The sequence below is a fragment of the Balaenoptera musculus genome, chromosome 13, assembly GCF_009873245.2.
Source record: "Balaenoptera musculus isolate JJ_BM4_2016_0621 chromosome 13, mBalMus1.pri.v3, whole genome shotgun sequence".
Classification (NCBI taxonomy): Eukaryota; Metazoa; Chordata; class Mammalia; order Artiodactyla; family Balaenopteridae; genus Balaenoptera; species Balaenoptera musculus.
Window position 1 is genome coordinate 89,624,922 of NC_045797.1, and position 26,733 is coordinate 89,651,654.

Here is a 26,733-nt window from a genome sequence, read left to right on the forward strand (position 1 = left end):
TGGGCGAGCGAGAGACGCCACGGCAACCGGGGGCCGTGAGAGCCCCAGGGCTGCTGTCAGGATGGCAGGTGGGCAGAGAAGACTTCCTGGAGGAAGACCGTCCAGGCTGAGGCCAAGCAGACGGGGAGGGATGTGAGGCCCGAGGATGGCTTGGCCGGGACGGGGACGCGCCGGAAGCCTCCAAGAGGACCGCGTGGGGCAGGGACAGCAGGGCTGGCGGCGCCGCGAGCCAGGAGCCTTGGGTGCTGCGTGCAGGGCAGTGGGCCCATCCTGAAGTGAGTCAGAAGCGGGGGGAGACTAAGCAGACCGCACGTGCGTGCAGCTGAGTGCTGCTGCTCTGACGCCTCATCCCAGGAGCAGGGCCGACATCGATTCAGAAGGCACTCAGGACGCAAGAGCCACAGGACTCGTGGGAGAGAAGACCCGGGAACGGCCGTGGGTGACCCGGCCTCAGGCCCCTGAGAGGAGCAGACGGGAGTGGCGCGGGCTCGGCCGGGGAGGCTGGTGAGTTTTCCGGTAGCAGCAGCAGCGACGGTGTCCCAGCCCCCGCGGGCAGCGGTCGTCGGAGCACGGCTTGCAGAGGGGCGGCTGGGAGTCATCGCCACCTGGTACCTGGAGACCAAGGAGCCGTGGCAGCGTGAGGACAGAGCAGGGCCTGGCGGGGGGACCGGCTCAGCACGGGCAGAGCAAGCCAAGCGGACCGCGGAGTTTCCAGATCGCGGACCCGCCGAGCCGAGGCCGGACGCGGGTCCCAGCAGGACGTCAGGAGCTGCAGCCGGTCGTGCGGTGCGAAGGCGGCGTCCCGGCTCCCGCGGGTCACCGTGACCCGCCCGGATAAGAGCAGTTCTCACAGAAGACCCGGGGGGGCCAGAGGGGTGAAAACGCAGCCCCCACTTTCTAAATTTTTATCCAAAAAAGGAGGAGAGAGATGGAGGGAGCAGGAGAGAGTGAATCAAGGCGCACGCACCGTGTCTCTTTCGCTGTCCCGTAGAGGGTGACAGGTGAGGCGGCGGAGGGAGGGAGGCCGCGTGCGAGGGGAGCTGGAGCACGTGAAAATGGAGACGCGAGGGGCGGGGGGTTCCGGACCCTGCCGTGCCCCTGCCGGGAGCTGCAGCTCTACAGAGAGGAGCCAGGCGCCTGCACAAACGTGGAACAGCACCAAGAGGAGGTGATGGGGTGATGGGGGTGCCCCCCATGACAGCCAGGCCCTTGCCTGAGGGCCAGCGTGCCCAGACAGAAGCCAGACCCGGCAGGAAAGCACGTACTGAGGTCAGGACGGTCGAGTGGAGGGCACAGCCCGCCCGGACGCGCCCTGGCTCAGCCCCGGGGCCTCTGCCTCCGCACTTCCCTGGGGGCTCCAGAAACGGTCCAGTGCCGGGTTCTCCAGTTCTCTGCAGAAATTCCCGCTTATTCTATATAATCTCACATCTAATAGCCTAATAGCCTACAGTTAACTGTTGTTGAACAGAAAAAAACTCATATATAGACATTCCAGCTAGCAAAGTTCCTTTAGACAACGTGAGTCACTATTTCCAAAATTCCAAAATTAAACAGAATAAGCTTGGTCAACTTGCACTGCATCTTCTGCAGATGCCACGGGAAGCCGTATTCAGGTACATGGGGACGGATGCCCAGGACACGCCCCCTCTAAAGACGAAGGGCTCTGGAATCTGGCCACAGGAACGCCACCAAGAAGGACTGGGGAGGCGTGCGTTTCTTCCTCCCCGTGGCCCCTTCTGTGCAGGAAGCTCATCCCCCTCTGGCAAGTCAGCCCGGCCTCTCCTGGCGACTCCTGACACCGGTTTCTCCCACCCAGGCTCTGGGCGCCCTCGTTGGGGCCTGACCGTGTCTGAAGGCCTAGGGGGAGCACAGAGGAGCTGCCCCCAGGATATCGTTTTCATACCAAGAAGCACCAGTTTCTGGAGGAAACTGTGTCAGAGCCCCATCGACAGTGAAAGGGGCTTGCAGGGTGAACAGCGTGGGCACTCCCTGAAATCACGCTTCTTCCTTAGCCTTTCAGGTTGCCCGAGAGCCAAGAAGAGTGGCATCAGGATAGCACAGAGCAAAGAGGACAAGGAAGACCAGGAGCCGATCAGGTATGTGGGCCGGGGGGCAGGTCGGGGAAGCGGGGTCTGGTGGGGAGGTCAGGCTTGCAGAGGTCGGTCAAGCGTGAGGTCACAGCATTGAAACCAGACCATGCACACCTGCTAACGGACCAGAAACATCCTCTGAATGACAGGTGAGGTGATAACCAAACATCCATCCATCCGCTGCTCTGAGTAACCTAAGTATAGGAAAGTTCCCTCTACCCTGGACGGGAAAAGCAGTGTAATTTACTGGGAAAGGCAGGTATAGGAAGTTATTAACTACAACAGCTAAAGTGAACATTTGGCTGACTTCCAGCTTAGGAAGGTCGCTTAGCTGCCTGTACTCTGCTTCTCGCTAAGGCGGGGTGGAGAGCACGGTGGGTAGAAGGCTAGCCCCCCACCCCTCCCCACAGGCATTTGCCCCGAACCGCTGCCCGGTGAGCCTGGGTCTCAGAAGTCTGTGAGATAAACCTGTTGCCATCTTCCTGAAATTTTAATCTCATTCAGTGTCTTGGAGAAACGTTTTGATTAAAACAAAAAAATTAACATTAAAATGTGTTTGCGGTTTCGCTGTGCGTCCTCAGCCCTTTGCCATAACCTGCAATAGAGAAGTTTCAGAAGCACGACTTAATTACCCTGTTGTTGAACCTTAGCTCCAACCAATGATTTTCCTATTTATTTAAAAAAAAAGTGCTCCTGGGGTACCTCGTGCCAAAGTTATGCCAGGAAACTTAACTAAATACCACCTCTGCTGCTCAAAAACCTATCTAGCTGGAAGGGTATGCTGTGGTCTCAGAAAACATAGCCAAACAAATGAATATTCTCTAGCTCCTGAGAAGAACACAGGTTTATACGACAAACTTTTAAAAATAATCCTGCAGTTTCCCATTGACTTTGCACATCTCCACCATAAAAGCTGTGACTCGCCTCTCGAACAGATGCCCACATCTCACTTGCTGCAACAAACTGGTTCTTCCTTTTCACGCACGGCGTCTGCATCCCTCACTAAGCCTGGACTTTCTGTTCCAGGAAACCTTCTTCCCACCTGCCCTGGACCAGGGTTTCCAGGAGGGTGAACTACTTCACGGCTCCGCTAGGTGGTGTCTTTTCGTGACTTTTCTTTTTCTTTCCTTCTGCTGCAGTAGAGAGGATGCTGGTTTGTCTCTTGTGTCAGGTTAACTTGACCTTGCTGGGGGGCCACCAGGCGTAGGGTGGCGAGACAGCCAAGCTTGCCCCTCTGTCTCCCAGGTGCCCCGTGCCCGGGTGCGATGGCCAGGGCCACATCACCGGCAAGTACGCCTCCCACCGAAGTGCGTCCGGGTGCCCCTTGGCGGCCAAGAGACAGAAGGACGGGTACCTCAATGGCTCCCAGTTCTCCTGGAAGTCCGTCAAGACGGAGGGCATGTCCTGCCCCACGCCGGGCTGTGACGGGTCCGGGCACGTCAGCGGAAGCTTCCTCACGCACCGCAGGTGAGTGCACCCGCCCAGGCTCTGTGCCGGGGGCGGCGTGGGGAGGCCGGGGGCGCCGCTTGGCCCGCGATGGCGCCACGCCCATCCCTCAGGTTGAGAGAGGAGACCCCGAAGACTATGGTACCAACTCATGACATTCTGAGGCTCGGGAAAGGAGGAAACAAACAAATTTATTTTGAAAGGCACAGACGCGTCCTACCACGTCTGTATGTACGTAGAGGTTTCCAAATGTCTTTGATCAGGATCCCCAGAAAGAAATAGGCTGTCATTTTACCCGCGCGCGCGCACACGCTCACAGGAGTATCTGTGGATTTAGTTATTCGTTCTGGCTGAATATTGCAGGCAGGTCCCACTCGAGGAAAGTGGGTGGCACTTGGTTACAGGGGCCTCATCAGATACATCAGAAAACCTACAGAAGAGCCAGTCTTCGCCACTGATTGTTATGTGCTTAATTGTAAAATATCTATATATGCGACTACGTTGCCTTAGAAGAAGAGGCTTGCTCTGTTGAAGCAAGTGGCTCCCTGTAGAAGTCAGGATGAATGACTGACGTGGACAAATCACAGGCGTGCCCCAGCTTCCCAGGATCCAGGTGGGGGGACACAGCATCACACATACGACGTAAACCCACGGGGCTCCCTCGGCCTCGCCGACCGCAAACCCCATGCACCTTGGCTCCATCTGCAAAACTGCATGGAACACACAATGAGCCAAACGGAATGATGCATGACGATGCGCCTTAACATTTTTAGGAAGTGATTTTATTGTGAAAGAAATTCCTGCTCAGGTAGAGACTCAGATGGGACGAAGGGGCCTAAAGAGAGACATGAGTGTCTTTCCCTGACTCTCCCCAAGGCGGGAAGTCCCCGCGACCCCCTTCAGAAAGCGCCCTTGAACAAAGAGGCACGCAGCCCGGCTTAACGTGCCCGAGGGCACAGAGACCCCTGACCCCCATGGCACACCGGTTTCTTCTTTTTGATAGAAATAGATCACAGTGTTTCCTAGGTGTCTGCATGGGACGAGGGCTGGCCCTTCACCAGAACACCCCCGGGCCCAGTTGGCAGCAGGTGTGTCCTTGGCCGGGTAAACGTCTCACTCCTGCTCAGAGCGGCCCCCTCCTGCCCAGAGGGAGGGCTCGGCCTGCGGCCCCCAGTCTCCACTCTAGATGGGATGTTACCCGGCAGGAAACTCCCTTCTGCTGACCTCTGTACGTCCCTGTGCCAGGGTGTCTTCAGGGTACCGTCCTAGAAGCAAAAATGCTAGTTTTTACAGGTTGATAGGAAGTGCCAAAATGCCCTCCAAAAAGTGCCTACTTCCTTAAGTCTTGGGCAATCAATAAAATTTTTTAAAAATTTCAAAATCCTGCCCACATGACCTGTGCATGAGGGTATACGTGGTTGGCTAATCTGACACAAATGAAGACAAGCTCCGCTTCTCTGATTAAACGTAAGCACTCAATGTCCAGAAACTACAGCAGAAGAGGGGGGCGTGCGCGTAACTGCTGCCTGTGTGGCGTTTGCTCGTTTCCAAGCCTGTGGCTGGACTGCTGCCTCAGAGTCGGAGGAATAACCCTTCGTTCAGTGCCCCCCAGCAGCTCCTGCTCGCCTTCGCCAGCTGGTTACTCAGCGCGTCCTCAGGGCTCGCAGGGGGGACGGCTCGAGCGCTCCGGACTCAGTCGAGAGTCGCTACCACCAGGCAGGACCCCCGGGGCTCACCCCTCCCCCCGTGCTGCTGGGCTCACCCCACACACCTGCTCACCCTCCAGATTCACACCCAGGTGCCAGGACGGAGGTGATCTCGTAAAGACGCCCAGGCTCTCCTGGTTCCTGGCCTTCCCTGTTTCTTTTCCCCCAGGGGACACATCTCCCCAGGGCCTCTGGCCAGGAGGGAGGTGTTGATTCAAAGGTGCCTTTGCCTTGACCAGCTGGAGGGAACCTCTGGACGGGTCTAGTGAAGACAGGCACAGCCAGTGACTCCTGTGACTTGGGCAGAATCTCTCTCACTTAGAATTCCCCGTGACGTGCCCTGGGGTCTGCAGACAGCTCACCCAGAGCCCCAGGGAGGGTCCCAGGAGGAGCTCCCCGAGTCCAGGGAACAACCAACCAGCCTGGTCCGCCCAGCCTGCGCCGGGAGCCGGGGCTCTGGTCCAGGGCACCGCGGCTCCACCGTGAGATGGAGCTGGAGGGTGGACCCTCAGAGCATCTCAGAAGCAGCTCCGTGGGGGCCCTGCTTGTGGTGGGCAGAGCCGCGCAGAGACTTTGATACTTTATTTCACTGTGAAGCTTATCAGAACAGTCTGACCTGCTACCTGTCACCTCTGATGAGGAAGGTTATGTAGATGCTGCGTGGAAAGGGCTGGGAACCCAGGGGTGTCGGGTGACGGGCGGGCGCCCTCCCTCCGGGTGTGAATCTGTCTGGCGGGGCGCGGGCGTGGGGTGGAGTGGTTAGAGAGATGAGCAGGACCCTGAGAGAGCTGACCTGCATTTTTTAAATTGTGGTAAAAAGCACGAAACATAAAATTTACCGCTTTACCCATTTTTAAGTGTCCAGTTCAGGGGCAGTAAGTACAGTCTCACTGTTGTGCAGCCACTGCTACTGTCACCTCTGGAGCCCTTCACCTTCCCAGGGAAACCCTGTCCCCACTAGACACGCACTCCCAGCCCCCGCCCCGGCCCCTGGCACCTACTCTCCAGCGGATCTGACCCTCTGGTCCTCACCTAAGTGGAATCACATGGTGTCTGACCCGTGATCGCTTATCTCGCACTGCATAGCGTCCTGGGGTCCCTCCACATCGTAGCCTGTGTCAGAATCGCCTGCCTTTTTAAGGCTGAATCATGTCCTGTCGCACGTCAGCCTGCAGTTTTCAACTGTTGAACAAGTTTTCATTTATTTTATTGTGTAGATGAAACATTGTTCCCTGGAGGTGTAAGAACCGAAATCCTGGGCAGGAGCATGGCTTGGGCACAAACACGGGCTTGGCAGGGTTTCCGTACGCCTCTTCCCCCGGAGGCCCAGGGCCTGGCCGGCTGCCCGGTTCCCCAGACCTTTAAGGCCTCAGTAAGGAGGGGCCTCCCAGAAAGACATGGGTGGTACCCTGAGATGCCATGTGCCATGAAAGCAAAGCCATAGCTTTTACCAAAACCTACGTAAACAGGCAACCACAGCTCCCTGAGGTCTGCATAGTTCCCATTTTAGAGATGAGAACACTACTGCCAGTAAGGAGGAAGCTGGATTCAACCAAGGACTGTCTGGGGGCTTCATCCGTGGACCATCTGTATCCCAGTCTGTCTGTCTGTGCATCTGCAAGACCAAACACAGGGCTGCCGCAGGGCAGGTACTGAAGAAACCAGGTCTCATGGGCCGGAGGAATGCCCGCTGCCCTTGGCCTCTGAGGACGGGTCCATGTCTGCCCCGGAGCACGGAGGTGGGCCTTCCGTTCCCTCTCAGGCTGAGGCCAGGGCCATGCTCGCCCAAGCCACACGTGGGGACGGAGGACACTGAAGCAGCCCCAGCGTTCCTTACTCAAGACCCGCTGATGGTAAATCCAGATTCCACAGCGTCGCAGCCCAGGAGCTGTGATCCGGCTGCAGACCAGCCCTGCCCCTGCTGCCTCCTGGGCTCTCGTCCAGCCCCCGGGGCTGTCATGCACCCCTTCCCGCCCTCTCTGAACCCCAGCCTCCTGGCCGGAGGGTGGGGAGCAACAGGAGGCATGGCCAGGGCCCCCCGGACCCGCGGGTGGTCTTCTGTTTGACAAAAGCATACTGGAAACATCGTACTTCGCTCTACGACGAGAGGAAACGTCTGCATTTTGGATTTCTCTGTGAGCTGCAGGAGGTGAGGAGGGTGGAGGGTCGAGGTGGCCCCTCCAGAGGAGTAGATGCTGTCCGGGGTGGAGAACATTTTCATGCAGAGCAGACCTCGTGCTGATCTGGTGTGTTTGCGGGACTCAGCCAGCTGGGCCCCCATTTCACTCCGTAACCCTGAGTCGTCCGACCAGGCTGCCCATCAGGAGGACAGAGGGACGCCGAGCAGCCCTGTTCTCTGCTTTGGTTCGGATGCGGGAAGAGACCGGGCACGCGGCAACACCCGCCCCCCGCAGGGGCGCCTGGCTCTGCTCTGCGCGGGGCTGGGACCCCCAAGCGGAGGGGTGCAGCGAGGCCCCGCGGCGGGACTAGTCCTTTCCGTGGGGAGGCTCCCGGGGCTGCGGGCCTCCTGCCCTGACAGAGCTGGTGCCCCCAGAGGAGACGCCACGATGATGAGCCGCCAGCACCAAGAAGCACCAGTCATCACGGCCACGTGCCTCACTGCCCCTGCTTCACCCGCTTCCTTGGAGCTGCTCCTTGGACCACTGGCCGTACTGGTCCCACAGCTGCATGGGAAAGCCTTCGGGGAATTTGAATCCACTGCCCTTAAAAGCCCAGCTTCCCGCCGGATCCCTGGTCCAGGTGCCCCCCTGGGAAAGGCCCCACATCAGGCAGCTCGGCGCGTCCCCTGGGCACCACCCTGCGCCGACCTCTGTCCCCGAAAGCACCTCAGGCGGCCCGACTGTTTAATCTCTGCATTCCAATATCTGACGAAAAGCACTAAGGAGGGGAAAGCTCAGATCCAACATCTGTTCCAAACCGTGAATCCCAAAGGGCCCATGAACGTTGGGAGCCGGGGTCACAGCTGCCAGCATCCTGGGCCTGAGCCCGCAGGCGGCCCTGGGGCAGGCCTTGCTCGGGAAGCACCACCTCGTTCGGTGTTCTCAGACTCCGCCTCCCGAAGCGCGCCCACGCCCATCGCCTGTCTATCCCGGGCCTGGGGCGCATCCGGCAAAGACTGGATGGGCACGCCTAAGCGTCCACCTCACCTGGAGCTGGGCTCGCAGGGGCGCACGCGCCCAGGCTGCTTCCCCCGCAGGTTTCTGGACATTTTCTCACCAGTTCTCTAGAGAACCGCAAACGCAGGGGCTCAAAGCCACACCCCGCTGCTGTCGGATTCTGCAGGTTGGAGTTCAGCCTGGCCTCCGCGGGCCCCAGCTCGGGCCTCACCAGCTGGAACCAAAGTGTCTGCAGGTGCGTTCCCACCCAGCCCACAGCCCAGGGCCCACCCCAGAGCACATCCGGGCCTCGGCAGAATTCAGCTCCTCGAGGCGCCAGGACTGAAGCCCCATCTTCCTGCTGGCTCTCGGCCGGGGTGGCTCTCGGTGCTGGAGACTCCCTCGGGTGCTGGCCACGCGGCCCTCAATACGGCAGGGGGACAGGCCCCGCCAGCCGTCCAGGGCTGTTTATGCATCATCACCGGGTCACGGGGGGGGGCCTCCACCCCATCACCTGGTCACGGGAGGGGCCACCCCGTCGCCAGCACCTCTCTCTCCAGGATGGGGTTAACCTGGCCTGGGCACCTCGCAGGGACCCAAGGGCTGGTTTAGAACTCGGCCTCCCACAAGCTTGCTGCTTTGGCCACAGTGCAGGGGTCTGTGGAGAAATAAATCTCTTAATACAGTCCTGCCCCAAGAAGCTTGGCCTGTCACAATTTTATAGGGAAAAGCAATGTACAAACAAAAAATTAACAATATGAACACACAAGGTCATTTTTCTCTCCAACAAACAGATGGAGAAACTGAAGTCTTCAAAGCTTTCAGGTCCAGAATGTGATTCAATCTCAGTTACACACACACACACACACACACACACACACACACACGTGGGACTTTTGACTCTTCCGATCATTTCCGATCAGGACAACATCGCCCTCAATTCTTAAGCGAACCTGAAGTAGGTTTTCAGGAACTCAGCAGTTTCTAGAATGTGATTGTGCTGTAACAAATCCAAAGTCCACACGTCCCCCCACTTTCTGTGACTTTCTCCCTCCTGTCCTCACTGTGGGACGAGAGCCTAGCCTGGGGCCTCCAGCACCTGTGACCCCTGCACCCACCAAGGGTGTCCCTCCCGGCCAGCGGGCAGCCTGGGGCCTCCCAGGTCATCTCGTCTGGCCGTCAGCCCACGTGGCTGGCTCTTGGTATTCCTGGCCCGCCAGGCCTCTCCAGCCAGCTTCCCCCCAGCATCCGCCTCCCCAGGCCTCTGAAGGGCAGAGGCGGTGGGGCCTCTGGGGACTTCCCCCGGCCAGGCTGCTCTCGGGGGAGGGGGCGGGGAGCCTGTCCCCGGCAGCCAGGTCTCTGCTGCGGCCCCGTCTCTTGCCGGGCGTGGGTCTCCTCTCCGGACCTCCAGCACCTCAGCTCTCTTCGCTTCTCCTTCTCTAGGAATCTTTATCTCACCAGGATGAATTCTTCCAGAAACACAGCCTGTGCGCTGACTTCTTTCTGACTCTGGGATCCAAAACACTGAGACTTTGAAACTCACAAGCCCTTTCTCTGCTTTCAGCTCTAAGGCAGCACATGCTTCTCCTTCTAGCAAAGCCGGTGGTGAAAGAAAGAGGAAGAACGGAAAAACGCATCAGCTAAGGAACACTGGTTCCCACCCACGGCTCCCCGCACCGACCCCAGCCGGTGCGTGCCGTGCAGCCCCACCCGGTCAGCAGGGCAGCGTTCGGGGGCGCCGCGACATGGCCAGGCCTCCCCGCACCCCTGAGGTCCAGACACTAGGGCCACAGGGACGTGAGGGCACAAAGATGAGGCTGGGGTGAGGGGTCACCAGGCCCACAGCCTACAGAGGGAGCGTCCCCTCCATGTCCTGAGAGCAGGAGGACCCGGCAGCTGGGACAGACACCCCCACCCCGGGCCTCCCCGCCTCCTTCCTGGCCTCGTTCCCCTGGACGCATCTGGTGACCCCCGTGCTCTGGTCCTCATGACGGTTTGAGAAACGCTCACACTAAGACTGTCTTCGCTGGTGTGCTCCTGCCGAGGTTTGCTGGGAGGCGGCGCTGGCCCCGAGCCCCTCATGTCTCCATCCCTCTAAAGGCAGCGTGCTCCCCGCGAGCTGCCCGGCCCCCCAGGCGCTCTGTCCAGGCCTGCGTGCACCTGACACGTTTTGTCCTCTGTTCATCCCCCTGAGCAGCGTGGAGTTGGAAGAAACGTCCTGGGAACCAAATAGCACAAGAGGCCAGAGCCCTGTGCACTGGCCCCGCGGGTGGTGTCACCGGCAGGTCGTGAGCCTCCGTGACTCTAGAGAAATGGGGAGAAAATGCCCCCGTGACCTCAGATCCCTGAGAGAGTCAGCGGGGCCGCTCCAGTCCTTGCTGCGCGTGCTACAGAGTCTTGGACGTGAGGAGAGTTTAACATGTCTGCCCACGGTCGCCCTCTCCTCCTCGAATTCCCTTTGCAAGAAGACTCTGTCTCCAAAAACCTGCCCGAGCCCCCAGAGAAGGCTCGCTTCCTCCGAAGAGCCGATGACACACGCCGGGGCTCTCCCGCCAGCCCCTCTGAAGGCCGATGCCGCCCCCGGCACAGAATGCGCGACCGGCCGCCGTGTCCCCCTGGCTGCTCTGTCATCACCAGATGTGCGAGGCTGCCGGGCCCACGGCTGACGTCCAGTCCCCATGACACTTAACGTTGTTTGATTTCAGTTAATACAAGCTGAAATGTGACCCACGCGGGCTGGGGGCTCCCACCCTGGACGCCCTGCAGGCCCCGACACACTGCGCCCGGTCCCCTCCCAAAGCTCCGTGGCCCCGTGTCCCTTGGGGTCCCCCTCTGCCGTCCTCACGCCGGGTCCCCCCTCCCGGAACGCGCCCTGAACAGTCCCACTGCGCAGCCAGGGGTCCAGCTGGGTGAGGACACGCCTGGCCACACTTGTCACCACTGGCCAGGGGGCCGGGCCCCGCGTCCCCCTCTCCTGCGGTGCCTTTACCCTGAGCTCTTAGTGCCGGGGGTGTCTCCTCTGTTATCATCTGTCAACCCCCGACGCATCAATGCCGCCTGAGCTCATGGCAAAAACTCATATTTACAGAACAGTTATGTTCACATATCCAAAAACTGATAGAAATGTCATAGGAAATGGGAAAACATCTGGATTAGGAGTCCAAAGTTAATTAACAAGTATGATGGGATCAGTTTCCTAGGCTGCCTGACACTCACCACAAACTGGTGGCTTCAAACAACAGAATTTATCCTCTTGGCGTCGGAAGACAGAGGTCACGACATGGGCAGGGCGTGAGGGGACAGCAGTCCTGGATGTCACCCCAGTCTCTGCCCCGTCGTCACCGGCTTTCCTCTGTGTCTCTCTCGTAAGGACCCAGTCACGGGACGAGGCCCTCCACCCCAGCACGACTTCATCTTGACTCAGCGGCATCTGCAAAGGCCCCATTTCCCATAAGGTCCTGTCACAGGTTCTGGATGTTAAGGTGTCAGCATTCCTTTGGGGACACGATCAGCCCCCAGCAATGATTTACAGGAATGTGAGCCCCGGGCTTCCTAGAGACAAGCAAAAGGAGAAACACAGAGAGAAGCAGGTTCCCCGCCGTCTGCTAGGATGCGGCAGGAGAACGAGTGGGGCTCAGGGCGGTGGGGACACTAGGTGTGGTCCCACGTCACCAGGCCCAGGCCAGCAGGGCTGACCCGGCTCCCGGCTCCATCCCCCGTGGCTCTGCCCTCTGACCCCCACCCACCCAGGAGCTTCGTCTCTAGGCTGTTTCTGTCCCTGGATGGTCTGTCTTTGAGTATGCTCCCCTGGGTGTCATGGCAACACTTAAGCTTCCATCCCCTGGACCAGGTGTGCCTAGGATGTGGCCACCAGGGCCACCGTCACTCCAGGAGGGAGAGGCCGCCACACTGGCCCCCAGGAAAGGGGCAGAAAGAGCACGCACATTACAGCAAAGTGCCTGTGGACCCCAGACCTCAGCGGGCAGCTCTACGGAAAGTCCTGGTCAGACGCCTCAGGCCGAGAACACACTCATCTCCGCTCAATCTCAAAACTCTACGGAAGTGACCTACTCTCAGTTTATAAACCCACAAAGCTTTTTAAACGGTAAAAAATTTTGAAAAGAGAAGTGAATTCCACCAAGTCCTGGGAGCTGCAAAGCTGACGGACAAATGGCTCAGACCTGCATCTCCGGGAGAGGAAGGGGTGGCGGGGGACATGGGTGAAGGGGGAGCTCGGGGGTCTGCAGATCCCACGGAACCGACAGACCAGTGGGCCCTCTGCGGGGGGTTCGGAGAAGGCTTGAAAACAGAGGACTAGTCCAAAGTCTCCATAAGAAGCAGCCTGACCCCTAGATGTCCAGCCCATGCCTCCGTCACCCCAGTGCAGTGGGAAGCTCTGGCCTGGGACCCCAGGAACAGCTGGACACAGGGGTGGCCCTTGTGCTGGACTCAGGAGCATTAAGTGAAACGTGGAGGCCCCGCCGGCCCCCAGCTTGTCTCAGAGCCGCTGTGGCCACTCCAGCCCATCCAGACAGGGGGTGCTCTACCCCCGAAACCAGCAGGTCCCAGAGAAAGGTGTGATGTCTGGAGAATGGGAATGAACAGCCTAGGATTTCCAGCTATTTAAGGGATGAGCCAGGTAACAGGACAGAAAGCAAAATAAACACGCTTAGAAGAAGACAGAAAAGGAAAAAAAGCTCAGAGAAAACAGACATTTCTGGAAAGAGAAGACTTTTAAAAAAAAACTGTGATTTGTCATCAGACAGAAAAGGAGGATAGAAAGAATATTATAAGTTATTACATTCATAATTCAAAAATCATTCAGAGAACAAGAAAGATCTCTTTAAAAAAAAAAAAGGTAAGTAAGACGTAAAAATCCACATAGAAAGTTAGAATACAAAGCTGAGGAACTCTCCCTTAAATTATAAAGAGGTGAGAAAAGAAGATAATATTTTAAAAATAGAGAAACAATTCATGTGATTTAATAACCAACAACTAGGAGTTTCTGAAAAAGTAGAGAGAAGAGAGAAAATGGAAGAAAGAAAATGATCAAAGAAGGAAACCAGAAAAACCTCCAGGACCAAAAGTCTTGAGTTTTTGGGAGCTTGAGAGTTTTGAGTTTTGAGAAGATCTTGGGTTTCTGAGTTTCGAGAAAGACCTCGCGAGTAACCAGTGCAGTGAAGGGTAGGTGCCCCATCGGCCAAGCTGCCCCCAGAGGAACGGCCACCGGAGAAGCCTGGGGGCTTCCTGGGACTGCAGGACCACCCCTCCCCAGCACCCAGGCCCCCCCGCCGGAAGTACCAGCCTCTCTGTCATAAACAAACGTCATTCTCAGCCACACCAGAGGGACACTCGCCCAAGAGATGAACTTTGGAGCCCCCTCGATTCAGCAGTGTCGGTCACAACACTGTCAGGAAAAGAACACCTGAGGAAAGACCCTCCGAAGGGCCATCCCTGTAGGTTGTCTGACTCCATACCTGCTTTCACCTGCCCAGCAGCGGTACTGAGCGCCCTGGGGCTCAGCAGCAATTCCAGGCAAGAAGGGGGGTCAGAAGTGTATGAGCAACCCTAGCAGGAGCGCGTGAGTCACTCAGTCCCCCATCCGCGGCGGGGAGAGACCCCAGCGACCCTGTGATACCCACCAGCTGGGACCCAGACGCTTGCAAAAGCCTCATTCCTCCATAATGCCATCAAAATGCATGGATGGAGGGGAATCAAGCAGGAGAAACAAAGCAATTGCAAAGCCTGCTACTCTCCTGTCTGACCCACAGCCCCTGCAAATTAACACCTGCGACTGGGAGACCCCTGTTTGTCCCAAGGCCCAGGTGGGCACAGAGGCTCCTGCCCCAACGCTTCCCTCCCTCCACGGCTCAGGGCATGCTTTCGACACCAACTATGTTTTTGGAGAAACTCAGAACGTTGTGAGGGGGATAAACTCCAAATCCACATCTTGGGCTGAGAAGGAACCACAAGGACACCCCTTCGCACTGAGATGGGAGCAGTTCAGACAAATAATCTGGGGGCAGAAATTCCATGGGGGTCAGAGGACACCCTGTGCCCCCAACACATCCCCCGTGGTCTCAGGAAGCAAATTCAAAATTGGCTGCTCTGGTGAGTGTGACGTGTGCCCTTGGTGTTAACGCCGGTTCCCTCACTCAGCGTCTGCCTGCAGTGCCCGCCCGCGAGAGTCCCCAGTGTTACGACGCAGATGGTAACAGTAGTGCAGTGCCCGTCACCAGGAATCAGCTGGTGACACGTCCACAGTGTTACGATACAGAGGGTGGCATTAGCATAGGAATCTATGCTGTACAGGGAGGTACCACGTCCTTACTAGAGGATTTTAACATCAATGGTGAAATCGTAAACAGTGAAAAGAACAAGGTACATAACAGCCCACCCGCACGTCTTGAGAGAGAGACTGAGTCACAGGGGCCTTTCATATCAGGGTCCTTTATTCTCGATTCCCAGCCACTCTGGGCCGTGAACAAACAACAAAGCAAGACACCCCACGCGCTCTCGAATTTCTTACTTTCCTCCCAGTGGACAACTGCACGGCCCCGAGTCTTTCTAACCACCCCCCTCCCAGAAATTTTTACTTATTGAGCTATTTTCAGGGGTGATGTTCTCCTGAAGGAAGTGCCACTCGGGGGGATGTCTTCATAAAACGCTGGACCTCCGTCTCCTCTGTCCCTTTCTGAAGCCCTGGGCAGTGTCTGCCTGGAGCCTCCCAGGAATTCCTGGTGGAGCCTGGGCCAGACGTCTGGGGCCCCAGAGGTGGGTGCTGGTGCAGACACGGGTTAACTCTTTGCTGCCTGGAGCCTGGTTTTAATTAGAAGCGTCTCCATAAGGGCCACTGGGTCTCCACTTCAGGACTCTCCTCTCACCACACCGAGATCCCCCCGGGGTCGCTCCCTGGCAGGACTCGGGCAGCGGACTTTGCCCTGAGATCCTGGACCAGCGCAGACCCGGGGCACCCGGTGCGGTTGGCTCGGGCCGCCACTAGATGGCACTGCGCCCTCGCCGGGCACCCGCCACCCGGCACCGGCGCCCGGCCTGCTCCGGACGCTTCCAAATTTGACCCAGGCTGGGATGCAGTCACTGGATCGGAATGGGAGGAACACGGTGCAGGCGTGTTTGCACAGAACACATCCTTCTGTGGGCCTGTCTGTGTCTCCTAATTTAGTTCCCAGCTCTGGCTGAAGGACACCGTTATTTGTCATTCTTGGCTGGCAGTTCAGTTAACTGGAAGCTAGGAGAAGCAACTGGAGACTGAAATCTGGTTCTGACCCTCAACGTGGGTCCAGGAGTCTGTGTTGTAAACTGTTTCCAGGCCATCCTGCTGCTGCGCATCCGGGTTTGGGCCCCGCCAGCCTGGTGATGGATGCGTGGAGACACCCGAGTCCCTCCCTCCGCTGGCTTCTGTGTGACCGGGCTTCCTTCTCGTTACTTTCCGCCCTCACTCTGTCCTGTAGCTCCCTCTCCCACTTCTGTTCATGCAGGAGAATCGGGGCGGGCAGTCACGTGCTGTGCACAGCTTCCAATCCACAAGCGTCCCGGAGCCCCTGGGCACACCTGGCGACGTGCTGGCCTCTGAGCATAAGGCCTCGGGGGTGATGGCCCCAGCGCGCGCTAACAGCATGCTGTGTCACCCTCTGGGGTGACGTCCCACGGCCCCGTCCTTCCCCTGTAAATCTAGAAGCTCCGTGAGCGAGAGCAGGGCCCGGTGAGGCTCTGGGAAGAGTAGCGGGCACGGCGGTCACTCGGCCTCTCGGGGAGAGTCCTGCACAGTTGCCAGACGCAAACGTCTCCTCGAACCAGCACCTCAGATCTTCCTCGTGAAAACATTTGTTGTACGAAGGTGTCCTCCCCCAAAACACCTGCTAAAATCCCCATCAGAAAAAGTATTAGAAAATGTATCTGAAGAGACGTTCAGAAGGCCTCCCTGTATAAACGCAGATGTCCCATGGATGTTGCTTAGTGGCCGCGTAAGTGTCACTCTCTAAGGACAGGGTCCATCTAGCCCTGAAAATGCAGGCGAAATACAAAATGATACACGTGGTATGAATATATGTAAAATGCTGTACATATACACTGGTTTACATTTCACCTGCGTGTGAAGCGCCAGAGGGACCCTGACAAGGGTGCAGCGGGGCCCTCCTGTGTGGCCCCTTGAGGTCGTAGCCAGGTGCGGGGCGAGGGGTGCGGAGGCCCAGGTTTGGCCCCTGTGGAAGGTGCTCAGGTCGCTGTCCTCAACATGGACCCAGAAAGCAAGACAGAGGGAGGGAGGCGTCCTGCAGAGACGCTGCTCAGACCAGGTCCCAGCTCAGGACGCAGAGCACACGCGGACCGGGCGGACGACCGTTCACGAGGTTAGGAGGCGGATGGGGGCGTGTGGACCCCGACAGCTGAGGGTGTTGGCACCGTTTCAGACGCTCAGGTGGCACACTGACGCTGAGGCTGTGTCTGGGGGTTTCTCCCTGATGACTACGGGGGGGGCCCTGGTGAGTCAGGATGCGAGGCTGGGTGAGAGCTCATCGCTCTGCCCCTTCTGCTTTTGCACGTTTGACGTTAAGTTTTGAATCCAACCCTTCTGTAAGTTTGAGACTTTCCACAATAAGGAAGTTTTTTGTACTTTTATTTACTTTTGGCCGCGCAGCACGGCATGTGGGATGTTAGTTCCCCGACCAGGGATCGCACCCGAGCCCCCTGCCATGGAAGCGAGGAGCCCTATCCACTGGACCGCCAGGGAAGTCCCACTAAGGAAGTTTTTAAAGCGAGAGAGTTGCTCCCTCAAAGTCCCAGGGGCCCTCAGAGGGCTCATCTCCCTCCCGCCCTCGCCCCAGCGGTCAGACCTCGCCCCAGGACACACTGCGGCCCTGCGCTGCGTGCCCACCCTGACGTCCGCCGTCCAAAGACACCTGCCTGTGGGCACGGCCGGCCCTGCCCACCTTCCGCTCTGGTTCCCCATCTGCAGGCGGCCCTTTGCCGGCAACCAGCCCAGTCGGGTGACGTGGGGACCTGCAGCCCGCGGCAGTTTTCCCTGCAGGCCCGGGGGCCCCCCGAACCTGCGACTAACTCCACCTCCCGTCTCGTCCCCAGCTTGTCGGGATGCCCGCGGGCCACGTCGGCCATGAAGAAGGCGAAGCTGTCGGGAGAGCAGATGCTGACCATCCGGCAGCGGGCCAGCAACGGTAACCGCGTGCGCCGTGCGCCCACCGCGCGCCCCCCACCCACCGCCCCACCGCGCGCCCCCCACCCACCGCCACTGCGTCGGGGCCACGGCCACAGCCCTGCCGTCCTCGCGGCCCCGGCGGAGCCCAGGCCCAGCCTCGTCCCTTCGGCAGGGGGCAGCGGTCACTCCCGCCCGGGCAAAGCCGGTCCACACGGGGGAGGCGGCCTCCCCACGGCCCTCCGCGCCGGGCGCTGGGTCAGGGGCCCTCGGGCCACAGGCAGCCCACGGCTGTCTCCCTCACCCTCACTCTGGGGCGTGAGCTGCGTCCATCTGTCTGTGCGGCCCTCCTTCCAGACGCTCCCTGGCCTGCCGCAGGAGGTGCGCAAAGATGCGGGCGGAGCGCACGCAGGGGGCGCGGGCCTCGGAGCCCATCCCAGCCCGACCTTGGGGCCCCGGGTCCGTGTCCGCGAGCTCCCTGCTCGCTACAGTCGGTTCGTGACCCCAGACCAGCGCTTGCAGTGCTTTCAGGGCCACGGGGAGGGGAGGAGAGCCTGACTCTCCGGCCTCTTTCCCGCGAGCCCCATCCTCTCTGCCTTCTCCTCGTGGCTCAGCCGTAAGTGAGGGTCCTCTTCACGGTCTGTGGGGCGCTATGTTTGTCGATTTTTTGTGTTTTCCCGTTGGAGGCGCCACTGTTGAAAAGGCCCCCAGAGCAGGGCAGAGGTGCCGTCTGGTGTTCTGGGTGTAAGGGGGCCGTGACACGCCTTAGGGAGGAAACCCGCGGCAGACAGGCTGCTGGCCGAGACTCCGGTGTTAATGAATCAGTACACACGTTAAATGAGGACGTGTCTTTCACAGAAACACACACGCTGATGCGCTGATGCCCGTATTGCCACCAGAGGCTCGTGGGGGCATGACCGCGTGTGTCCCTGGGAGCTGGGGTCCAACGGTCCCTAGTGCAGTGTTTGCAGTGACTCAGGAGGACAGAACTCACGCTTATGGAGACGAGTGCAATTGTAGTCACTCAGCAGAGTGGCCTGTGAGAGCCTCCCCTCCCAGCCCCTCGAGGGACATTGTGAGGGACGGGGCTCGGGCAGAGCGGGGCCTACGGTGAAAGCGCTGAAGCCAGGCAAGGCGCCTCTCGAACTCCGCGCTCCCCAAAGGAACCAAGTGCCGAGAAACACGGGTCACCCCCGGGCTGGAGGCCTGGACCCACCGCAGGTAGCTCGGGCCCCAGGACTGGGTGGCGGATGGAGTCGACCCCGCCTCCTCCGCTTCCCGGGCTGCCCCGCACCCAGGATCCACGCAGACGAGGACCCAGCCCTGATGCGCTCCTAGCCTGGCGACGCCTGGGGCCCGGCCGCTGCCCTGAGGCCTCCATGGCTCACCGGACACTCATTCTCGGTCCTGAGGACAGCACGAGGGGTTCAGCAGGAAACGTGCCTCACCTTGCCCCCCATCGTTTACCAGGAAGACAGTCAGGGCCACGACGCTTCCACCTGGAGGTTCAAATCCCGAGAGCCCCACCTCTGCTCAAGGCAGCTCAGGAGCTGGGGGGGCGGGCACCAGTTAGACGGAAGTTCTCAGACGCACCCGCCAGCGTGAGGAGCCCATCCCGAGACGCCAGGGTCACCAATGTCACTTCTCACTCAGGCATCGAGGGGCAGGGCGCGTTGCCAGAAAGAAAACAGTTTCCACTGAGCTCTTTCCAAAATATTTAGCGCGACATTTCACCCGCAAAACATCCCCGGGGCTAAAGCAAAAATCCTTCGGCAAACTGATGTGAGTCTGCGCCAGCTTATGACTCCCGATAGACGGAGGGCAGTGCAGACACAGCAGGGAGAGAAGTGGAGAGGGCAGGTCTGCAATCCCAGAGGAGGAGGCTTCCCGCCGGGCGGGACGGCCGGGGAGAGCGGGGAGTCCCCCGGGCTGGCGTCTCTCATGGGGGCATCCAACATTCAGAATCCTTCTGTAACCGCCAGTCACAGCTGTTAACCAGAAAGAACTCATGCCCTCTGGGAGAGGAACCAGCCCCAGCCTTCATCCAGGCTGGGCACCCGGCTCCCGGCTCCACCCTGGTCAGTGGGGTCGCCCACGGGGTCGCCATCCACCCACCTCTCTGCATCTGAGCCCAGCTTCCTGATTTTAGGCTTCGGAATGTTTCTTCCTGCTGTAGGTTCTGTCACTTGCTTGTCCACAGACGAGGACCCTGGGAAGCCCAGGTCAGCTGGAGATGAAGCAGCTGAAGGGGGTCAAACCCAGGTCTTCCCAAGCCCAGTCTATGCTGGAGCCCAGGGCTGGCAGTCCCATTGCTTCTCACCTGCGGGGCACCTTTTCTGCGAAGATCAGGGCACTTCTTAGTAAACCCAGAGCACACGTCATCCCGTGGATAAATGGCCTCATCCCTGCGCGTGTCTGACCAAAGGGCAGGACTGTGGGAAATTCACTTCTGCTCTTTGGGGGATGGGAGCTCAGCGGTCACTGCCCCCTGCAGCTGTGCCAACCTTCACGGTCAAAGGCAGGGCCCTCACTCTGTGTGAGGCAGAGACCATCTCTCACCCTCTCATCTCTTGAACATTCTGAGTGCAGACCTTACTCGAGGTCACTCACCCTCCATGTGCAATGTGTCCTCTTAACAGTGACTGAGCACGGCAGCCAGGGGACCACCTGAAGCCCTAGGGCTGACTCGGGCCGGGCCGCTCCTGTCCTGGGATCCGGCTTTTTCTCCCGAGTGTGTATCTGAAGAGGAAGGAGTGCATCCAAAAGTCTCTGAGCTTTCCTTTCGGTTCTAAAATCCAAGGTTCTTTCTTTTCCTTTCGGAAGTTTAGAGAGAGTCTGTGCCCGTCTCTCCCCCCCAAGACTCTCACTACCCTGTGTCTCCCCTGAGTGATCCCGCATCGTCGGTCAGCGCTCGGCTCTCCAAGCAGCCGGGCTCTGCGATGTCATCAGGGGTCTCCTCCAGGACCCTCTGCACACGGTCACTCCAGGCCTGTGAGCATCTCTACCCGGAGTTGGGCTGCAGGCGGCTTCGGGGTTTTGTTTTTTTGGTTTTTGGTTTTGGCCAAGCCTTCAGGAGAGAAGGAAAAGAAATAACGTTTTTCTGCCCTTCTCATCTACTGTCTGGGGTGGTGAGCTGAGGGAAGGCCCCCTCCCCCGCCTGCAGCTCTGTCCGGGGATCGCATGCACTTATTCATTTATATTCCCAGCAGCCCCAGGCGTGGGTACTGATGCTCCCCTTTACCTAGAAGGAAAAGGAAACTCAAAGCGGTGAAGAGGTGAAAGCAGTGCCAGGCGACCTGGGCGGGCACACCCGCAGCCAGGGCCCTGCCGTACCCCAGTGGCGCAGAGGGGCCAAGTCTCTGAGCCTACCTGGCGCTCTCTCCTCTCCAGAAGTGGGCTTCGCAGCCAGGCACTTGTACCCTGGGGCTCTCAAGGGTGACCTGGGGGCACGTCCACATGGATGGCTTTCATTCCAGACCCTCGAATTCCACCTGACTCACTAGAATCCGACAGTCTGAGAATCCATCTGTCATCTGCCAGCTCTTTCCCAGCTTCCCCAGCGTCACGGAAGAAAGGCTGCTCCCAAGTCCTGGACTCACACACGTGCAGGAACTTAACGAGGAGCCACTCACGAATGCTGGGCTCCTGAGGGCGCTCCCAAGAGGGCAGGAGGGCAGAGGGCAGGAAGGCAGGGCCAAGAGCTTCAGGAGGAAATGGTGCTGCAGCCTGTGCGCCTTAGTTCATCCAGGCAAAAACTCACATCTTCATCCATCCACCCATCCATCCATCCACCCACCCATCCATCCATCCATCCACCCATCCATCCATCCATCCACCCACCCATCCATCCATCCACCCGTCCATCCATCCATCCACCCATCCATCCATCCACCCACCCACCCATCCATCCATCCATCCACCCATCCATCCACCCATCCATCCATCCATCCACCCACCCATCCATCCATCCATCCACCCATCCATCCATCCATCCATCCACCCACCCATCCATCCATCCATCCATCCACCCATCCATCCATCCATCCACCCACCCATCCATCCATCCATCCATCCACCCGTCCATCCATCCACCCGTCCATCCATCCATCCACCCACCCATCCATCCATCCATCCACCCATCCATCCATCCATCCATCCACCCGCCCATCCATCCATCCACCCGTCCATCCATCCATCCACCCATCCATCCATCCACCCACCCATCCATCCATCCATCCATCCACCCATCCATCCATCCACCCATCCATCCACCCATCCACCCATCCACCCATCCACCCACCCATCCATACATCCATCCACCCGTCCATCTCCTAGAATAAAATTTAGAGATGGAAAGGTCGTCATGGGGGCCCTGGCTAGTGCTTTTATTGGATTTGTGGTGACCTCTGTTGGAAGGTTGATCTGATCTGCAGATTGTTTTGATAATGAAGCCTGATTTGCCACTTAGTTTACACAGTAGATTTTTTCCATAAATTAAACACTCAGTCCAAGGCTTTGATGAAAATATACTGAAAGCACTCTGCAACATACAATTTTCTAGAAATATATGAATTTTTGGCAACTAAAGTCACAGTCAAAACCATCAGATGGCAATTTCGGACTTGTGAGGGAGAGGTGTGTCTTTTTTAAAGTCTTTAATTCAACAAGTATCGAAGCCCACTGCACTAGACCACATGCAGTATTTTTTCTTTTCTTTTAACTGTTTCTCAACTCACATGGACTGGGTCAGCAGGACAAAAGCAATTTGTGCTACTTTCCGGCCAGAGCAGAGGTGAGCCTGCAGACACCCCGGGGCTGTTGGGCTGCTCAGACCACGCAGCATTTAACATTTTTCTTTGGCCCCTGTTTGGCGAGTCTCATTATATAGGTCAGGTATCTTATATAGTTGGCTTATTTCTTACAGCCAGTGTGACAGATAGGGACCTTTTTAAATGGAGGGATTTGAGGTTTCTAGGAATTAAGGAAGGTACTCATCACAGGACTCTTAAGTAGCAAGATATGGATTCAGATTCCAGGTCTGTCATGTTTCAAAACCCAGCTCTAAACCCCAGACTTCTAAAACCTCTCATCAAGGCAGTTCAGAAATGCTGCCAGCTTGGTGCTTTGTGACGACCTAGAGGGGTGGGATGGGGAGGGTGGGAGGGAGGCTCAAGAGGGAGGGGATATAGATATACATATAGCTGATTCACTTTGTTGTACAGCAGAAACTAACACAACATTGTAAAGCAATTATAATCCAGTAAAGATGTTAAAACAAAAAAGAAAGAAAAGCAACGCCGCCAGACTTCAGGAAATCTCCCGGTAACGTGATCTCTGGCCCCTGCTTAGACGCTGGTTTTCCACAAAAGTTAAACAGAACATAATAATTGTTGGAAACTCTTCCATGAAAATTCAAGCCAGTGAAATGGGCTCCCAAGATTTCACCTATATTCCAGAAAGACCACATTCTTGTCTCATAATTTTATCAAAATTCTTCTAAGTTTCCATTTGCTGGAATCTAGCCTCAAGACAAAGATGCTGACATGACGGTGTATTTTATATGCTTCACTGTATATTAGGTACCGCTGATGGAGTGCTCCTGACAAGCGAATTAAGGTGATTTAATTGGAAATTTGAGGCGTGCTATTCTTTCCCACCGTTCTCTGGGTTTTATAATAGTGTAGTGACCTTCAAACCGCCAACCCTGAAACGGATTGATTTGCTTACAATTCCACTCACTTCTCAAGGGAAACATGAAATCTCGGTGTTGGAAACAGGCAGTTGCGTAGCACATTTTTCACCCTTCCTATCACGATTATCCAAAATCAAATCTCTTGATCAAATAGCTCTAGGGGTGCACAAGAGGTAGTTCCCCAGGAAGAGCTACCCCAGCCTCATATACAGACTCTGGCAGGAGTTACCTTCGTGACACGCAGTCATGTCTGCTCTTTGACACTTTCAGTGTCATATGCAAGTAAAAATTAGATGTTTTATTTAATATGTGAGAGAAGACTGCTCCTATATTAACCAATGCGTTTCCTTTGCACAATGTATTCTTACACTGTAGAGAGGCTCAGAGCCATTGCCTAAGGGGCCTTGGGGAGATGTGCCCCCTCTCTCAGCAAGCGCCCGCACGGCAGAACATTAGAACCTGTAACAGTGGCTTCAAAAAGAGCCTGAATCCAAACAAAGATCGGGAAATTTTAAAAGGCAGCCGGACCTCAGGGTCTGAGAACAGAGGAAGATCTTCTGTGCTTCTTAGAAAAATGTGATGACCTTCTCTTCACATGGCTGGTCTTCAACAGAAACTGCAAAACACACCTGGAAAAAGAGAAAGTTTTAAATTGTTCAAACCTAAAAAGCTGAAGAAATATGACATGAAGAGCTTGTCCAGAAATCTTAACAGAAATTCACTTGGAAAATCTGACGACCCTCACAGCCCAAGGATTCAGTTTACACAAACGCTTCCGTGCGGTTGGAAGACTAGCAGTTTAAAGGAATGTGTAGCGAATCCTCGTTAAATGATAAACTGACTCATGATTTAGTTGGTTTACAAATCAGGATTCTTATGCACTTCTCTTGATTATTTTTATGCATTCTTATCTTGAGCTGTACCTGAACTTCAACGACGGAAGAATAATTACGTTGGCCACAGCCTTGATGGAGACCTCCCGTGTGCCAGGTTTTTTATATACCCTAACTCAGTCAATCCTAACCCCTAATTTTGAGAGACTGCCATGAAGACCTGGTCACATATAAAAAGTGGGGGAATAGCAGCCTACACCTGAGAAAGGGTGAACCTCGTTTCATTCCTGGCAGTATTTTTTATTATATACTTGACCTGCTTTCCGGGTGCATTTGATAAAAAGGAAGACTTTGCTGTTGATGTTCTGGACCCTGTAAGATGCTGGCAGAGAAGCACCTTGAGGACCTAAGAGGCTGATCAGGGGTCATGGACGAGAGAGCCATCGCTCTGGTTAAGGTCCCCCCGGTCCCCCTGGGTGACGGTGGGAGCACAGCAGGGGGAAGAGGGAAGACTTGGGCAGGTGCTCAAGACCAGCTCGTCTGTGAGCCTCGCTTCACACCTAAGACAGATCCATGGGGAGAAACAATTCAGAAGGAAGGATTATTAAAGGGGAAATTAAATTGAACATGATGACACGTTCCTCCTGACTGCTTTTATGAGGAAACATAATGCCGTGGAAGAAATGTGATTCTTTGCAGGAATATGCTTTACTCCTGCGAATCTTTTTTTTTTTTTTTTCCATTTCACTAAAAACAGCAGCTAAGACTCAGATGCCCCATCTCTCTTTGCTTTGTCTTCTCGATGCCTGGGAGGGGTGGAACTCTCCATGGAGGGTCTGCAGCATTCCAGGTTGTCTGGGACCTTCCATCCCAGACGGCCTGGACCCCTCTCTCTACGGAGCTGGACAGCGGCCCCCAGGCTCCCCCAGGTGCTGTGCGAGTGGCGGGTGTGGTCGTCCCGTACCTGCATTTGCCGGGTTTCTGCTCTTCCCCTAAGGACGCTCAACCGTGGAATACCCATGTCAAACACCAGAAGGATGGGGGTCTCTCTGACACTGTCGAGGCCAGGTTGCCAGCAGCCAGCCAGGCGAGCCAGCCTCGGAAACGCCCCTTGTAAACCCTAACGATCACCCCTGCAGCCCGGCCAGGGCCCCGGCCGGCGGCTGCACAGCCCCTCTCCCCCGGGACGCGGCCCAGCCAAGCTTCACACCCTGGCCATTCAGGTGGGGGGACGTGTTTATTAGCTAGCTGTCAGTATTCAGAGAGCCTCTGTGACCCCCGCCTGAAGTCTGTCACTGCCCCCCATCCTCCCGCAGGGGACGGCTACCCCAGCACCCACCGAGTCGGGTTTTTGGTTACCAGTCTGTTATCAGTTTTCCTACCCAAAATCTAGGCTTGGGGAGGGCAGGGACCCTGTTGGCCTCATTTTCAGATCTGTCAGCAGGCTCCTTCCCAGAGTGATGGGGGAGAAAGAGAGAGGGAGAGAGACAGAGATGCAGACAGAGACAGAGAATAAACAGAGGAGACAATTCATGGGCTGCACCGGGTAAATCCATGTCCAGGACAAAGATGGTTTCGGCTGGAGTCGGGGGGTCACACCCTGAGGCTCTGGCTAATCGTCCCAGGGAGACGGAGCCTTTCAGTTTGGGGGGCCTGTGTCCCCCCAGTTGATTTTTTCTGTTTTTAGGTGCCCTAATTGTAAGGAGGATGGCAGTGGGGATAGAAGACACACAAACTGTGACCATATTTTTTAATTCAAGAGTATATTCTCCCAGCAAACTCGGTTCCAAATCTAGAAAGAACGACTCCTCCGGGTTCTGCCTGTGGTGTTTCCAGGTGCAGTGTCTCTAACGCCCTCCCCTCCGCCCTTACAGGCATAGAGAACGATGAGGAGATCAAGCAGCTGGATGAAGAAATCAAGGAGCTGAACGAATCCAACTCCCAGATGGAAGCCGACATGATCAAGCTCAGAACTCAGGTAACAGTTTCTGAGGCCCTCAATCCAGCCGTCGCCTGCGCTGATGCCGGGTGGACGAGCGGAGGCGTCATTGCCTTTTTCTTTGCCCAGTTTTCCCTTTATTTATTCACCTTTTTTCTCGGTCTTCTGCCGAGATCATTTCAGTGGCAAAACTTGCTGTGACAGAGGGGCCGCCCGGCCGACTAGTTTTCCCTCTTGTGTTGGTATTTTTAACGACACGTGGCTATGAGTAGCCGTTCCCGAGGAGCGCTGTTCCTGCAGCGGGTGAGCTCTTTCCCCCCGGGAGGCAAAGGCCCTAAGGTCATCACTCGGGAAACAGGGAGCTTGTTCCTCGGGTTCCCGGGGGGTCGCTGCTATCCGTGGCCTCACGAGCCTGCTGGGAGGGGAGGGGTGGAGCCTTTATCGAGCACCTACTAGATGCCCCATCCCAGGGGCTTTGGTCCTATAGCCCAGGTGCCCACAGCTGTCCACATGGTTATGTGCCCACAACTCCCGCTGCACCTGAGATCTGCAGCGGCTCAGCCAGGGCCGCAGAGCCGTGGGCCCAGCGCACCCCGTTTGGCTCTCCACGGGCCTTCCCCGCCCCGGCTCTGGAGGCTCAGGGAACGGGGAAGCGCTGCAGCCGCTCACAGGCGAGGCCAGGGATTCCTGTCCCGATTGAACCCACGCCCTCTGTGGCCTGGACCTGCCCCTCCCCAGCCAT

General features: G+C 57.1%; 1 protein-coding gene across 10 annotated transcripts in view; it reads left to right on the forward strand.

Moving 5' to 3' along the window:
- Nucleotides 1-26,733, forward strand: part of MYT1L (myelin transcription factor 1 like) — a 406,818-nt gene that overhangs the window by 374,465 nt on the left and 5,620 nt on the right. For all 10 annotated transcript variants that reach the window (XM_036873928.1, XM_036873935.1, XM_036873927.1 and 7 more), the window contains 4 exons: nt 2,013-2,096; nt 3,336-3,557; nt 17,458-17,549; nt 25,927-26,030. In XM_036873928.1, the coding sequence (XP_036729823.1) occupies nt 2,013-2,096; nt 3,336-3,557; nt 17,458-17,549; nt 25,927-26,030 (502 nt within the window). The remainder of the gene's footprint in view (nt 1-2,012; nt 2,097-3,335; nt 3,558-17,457; nt 17,550-25,926; nt 26,031-26,733) is intronic.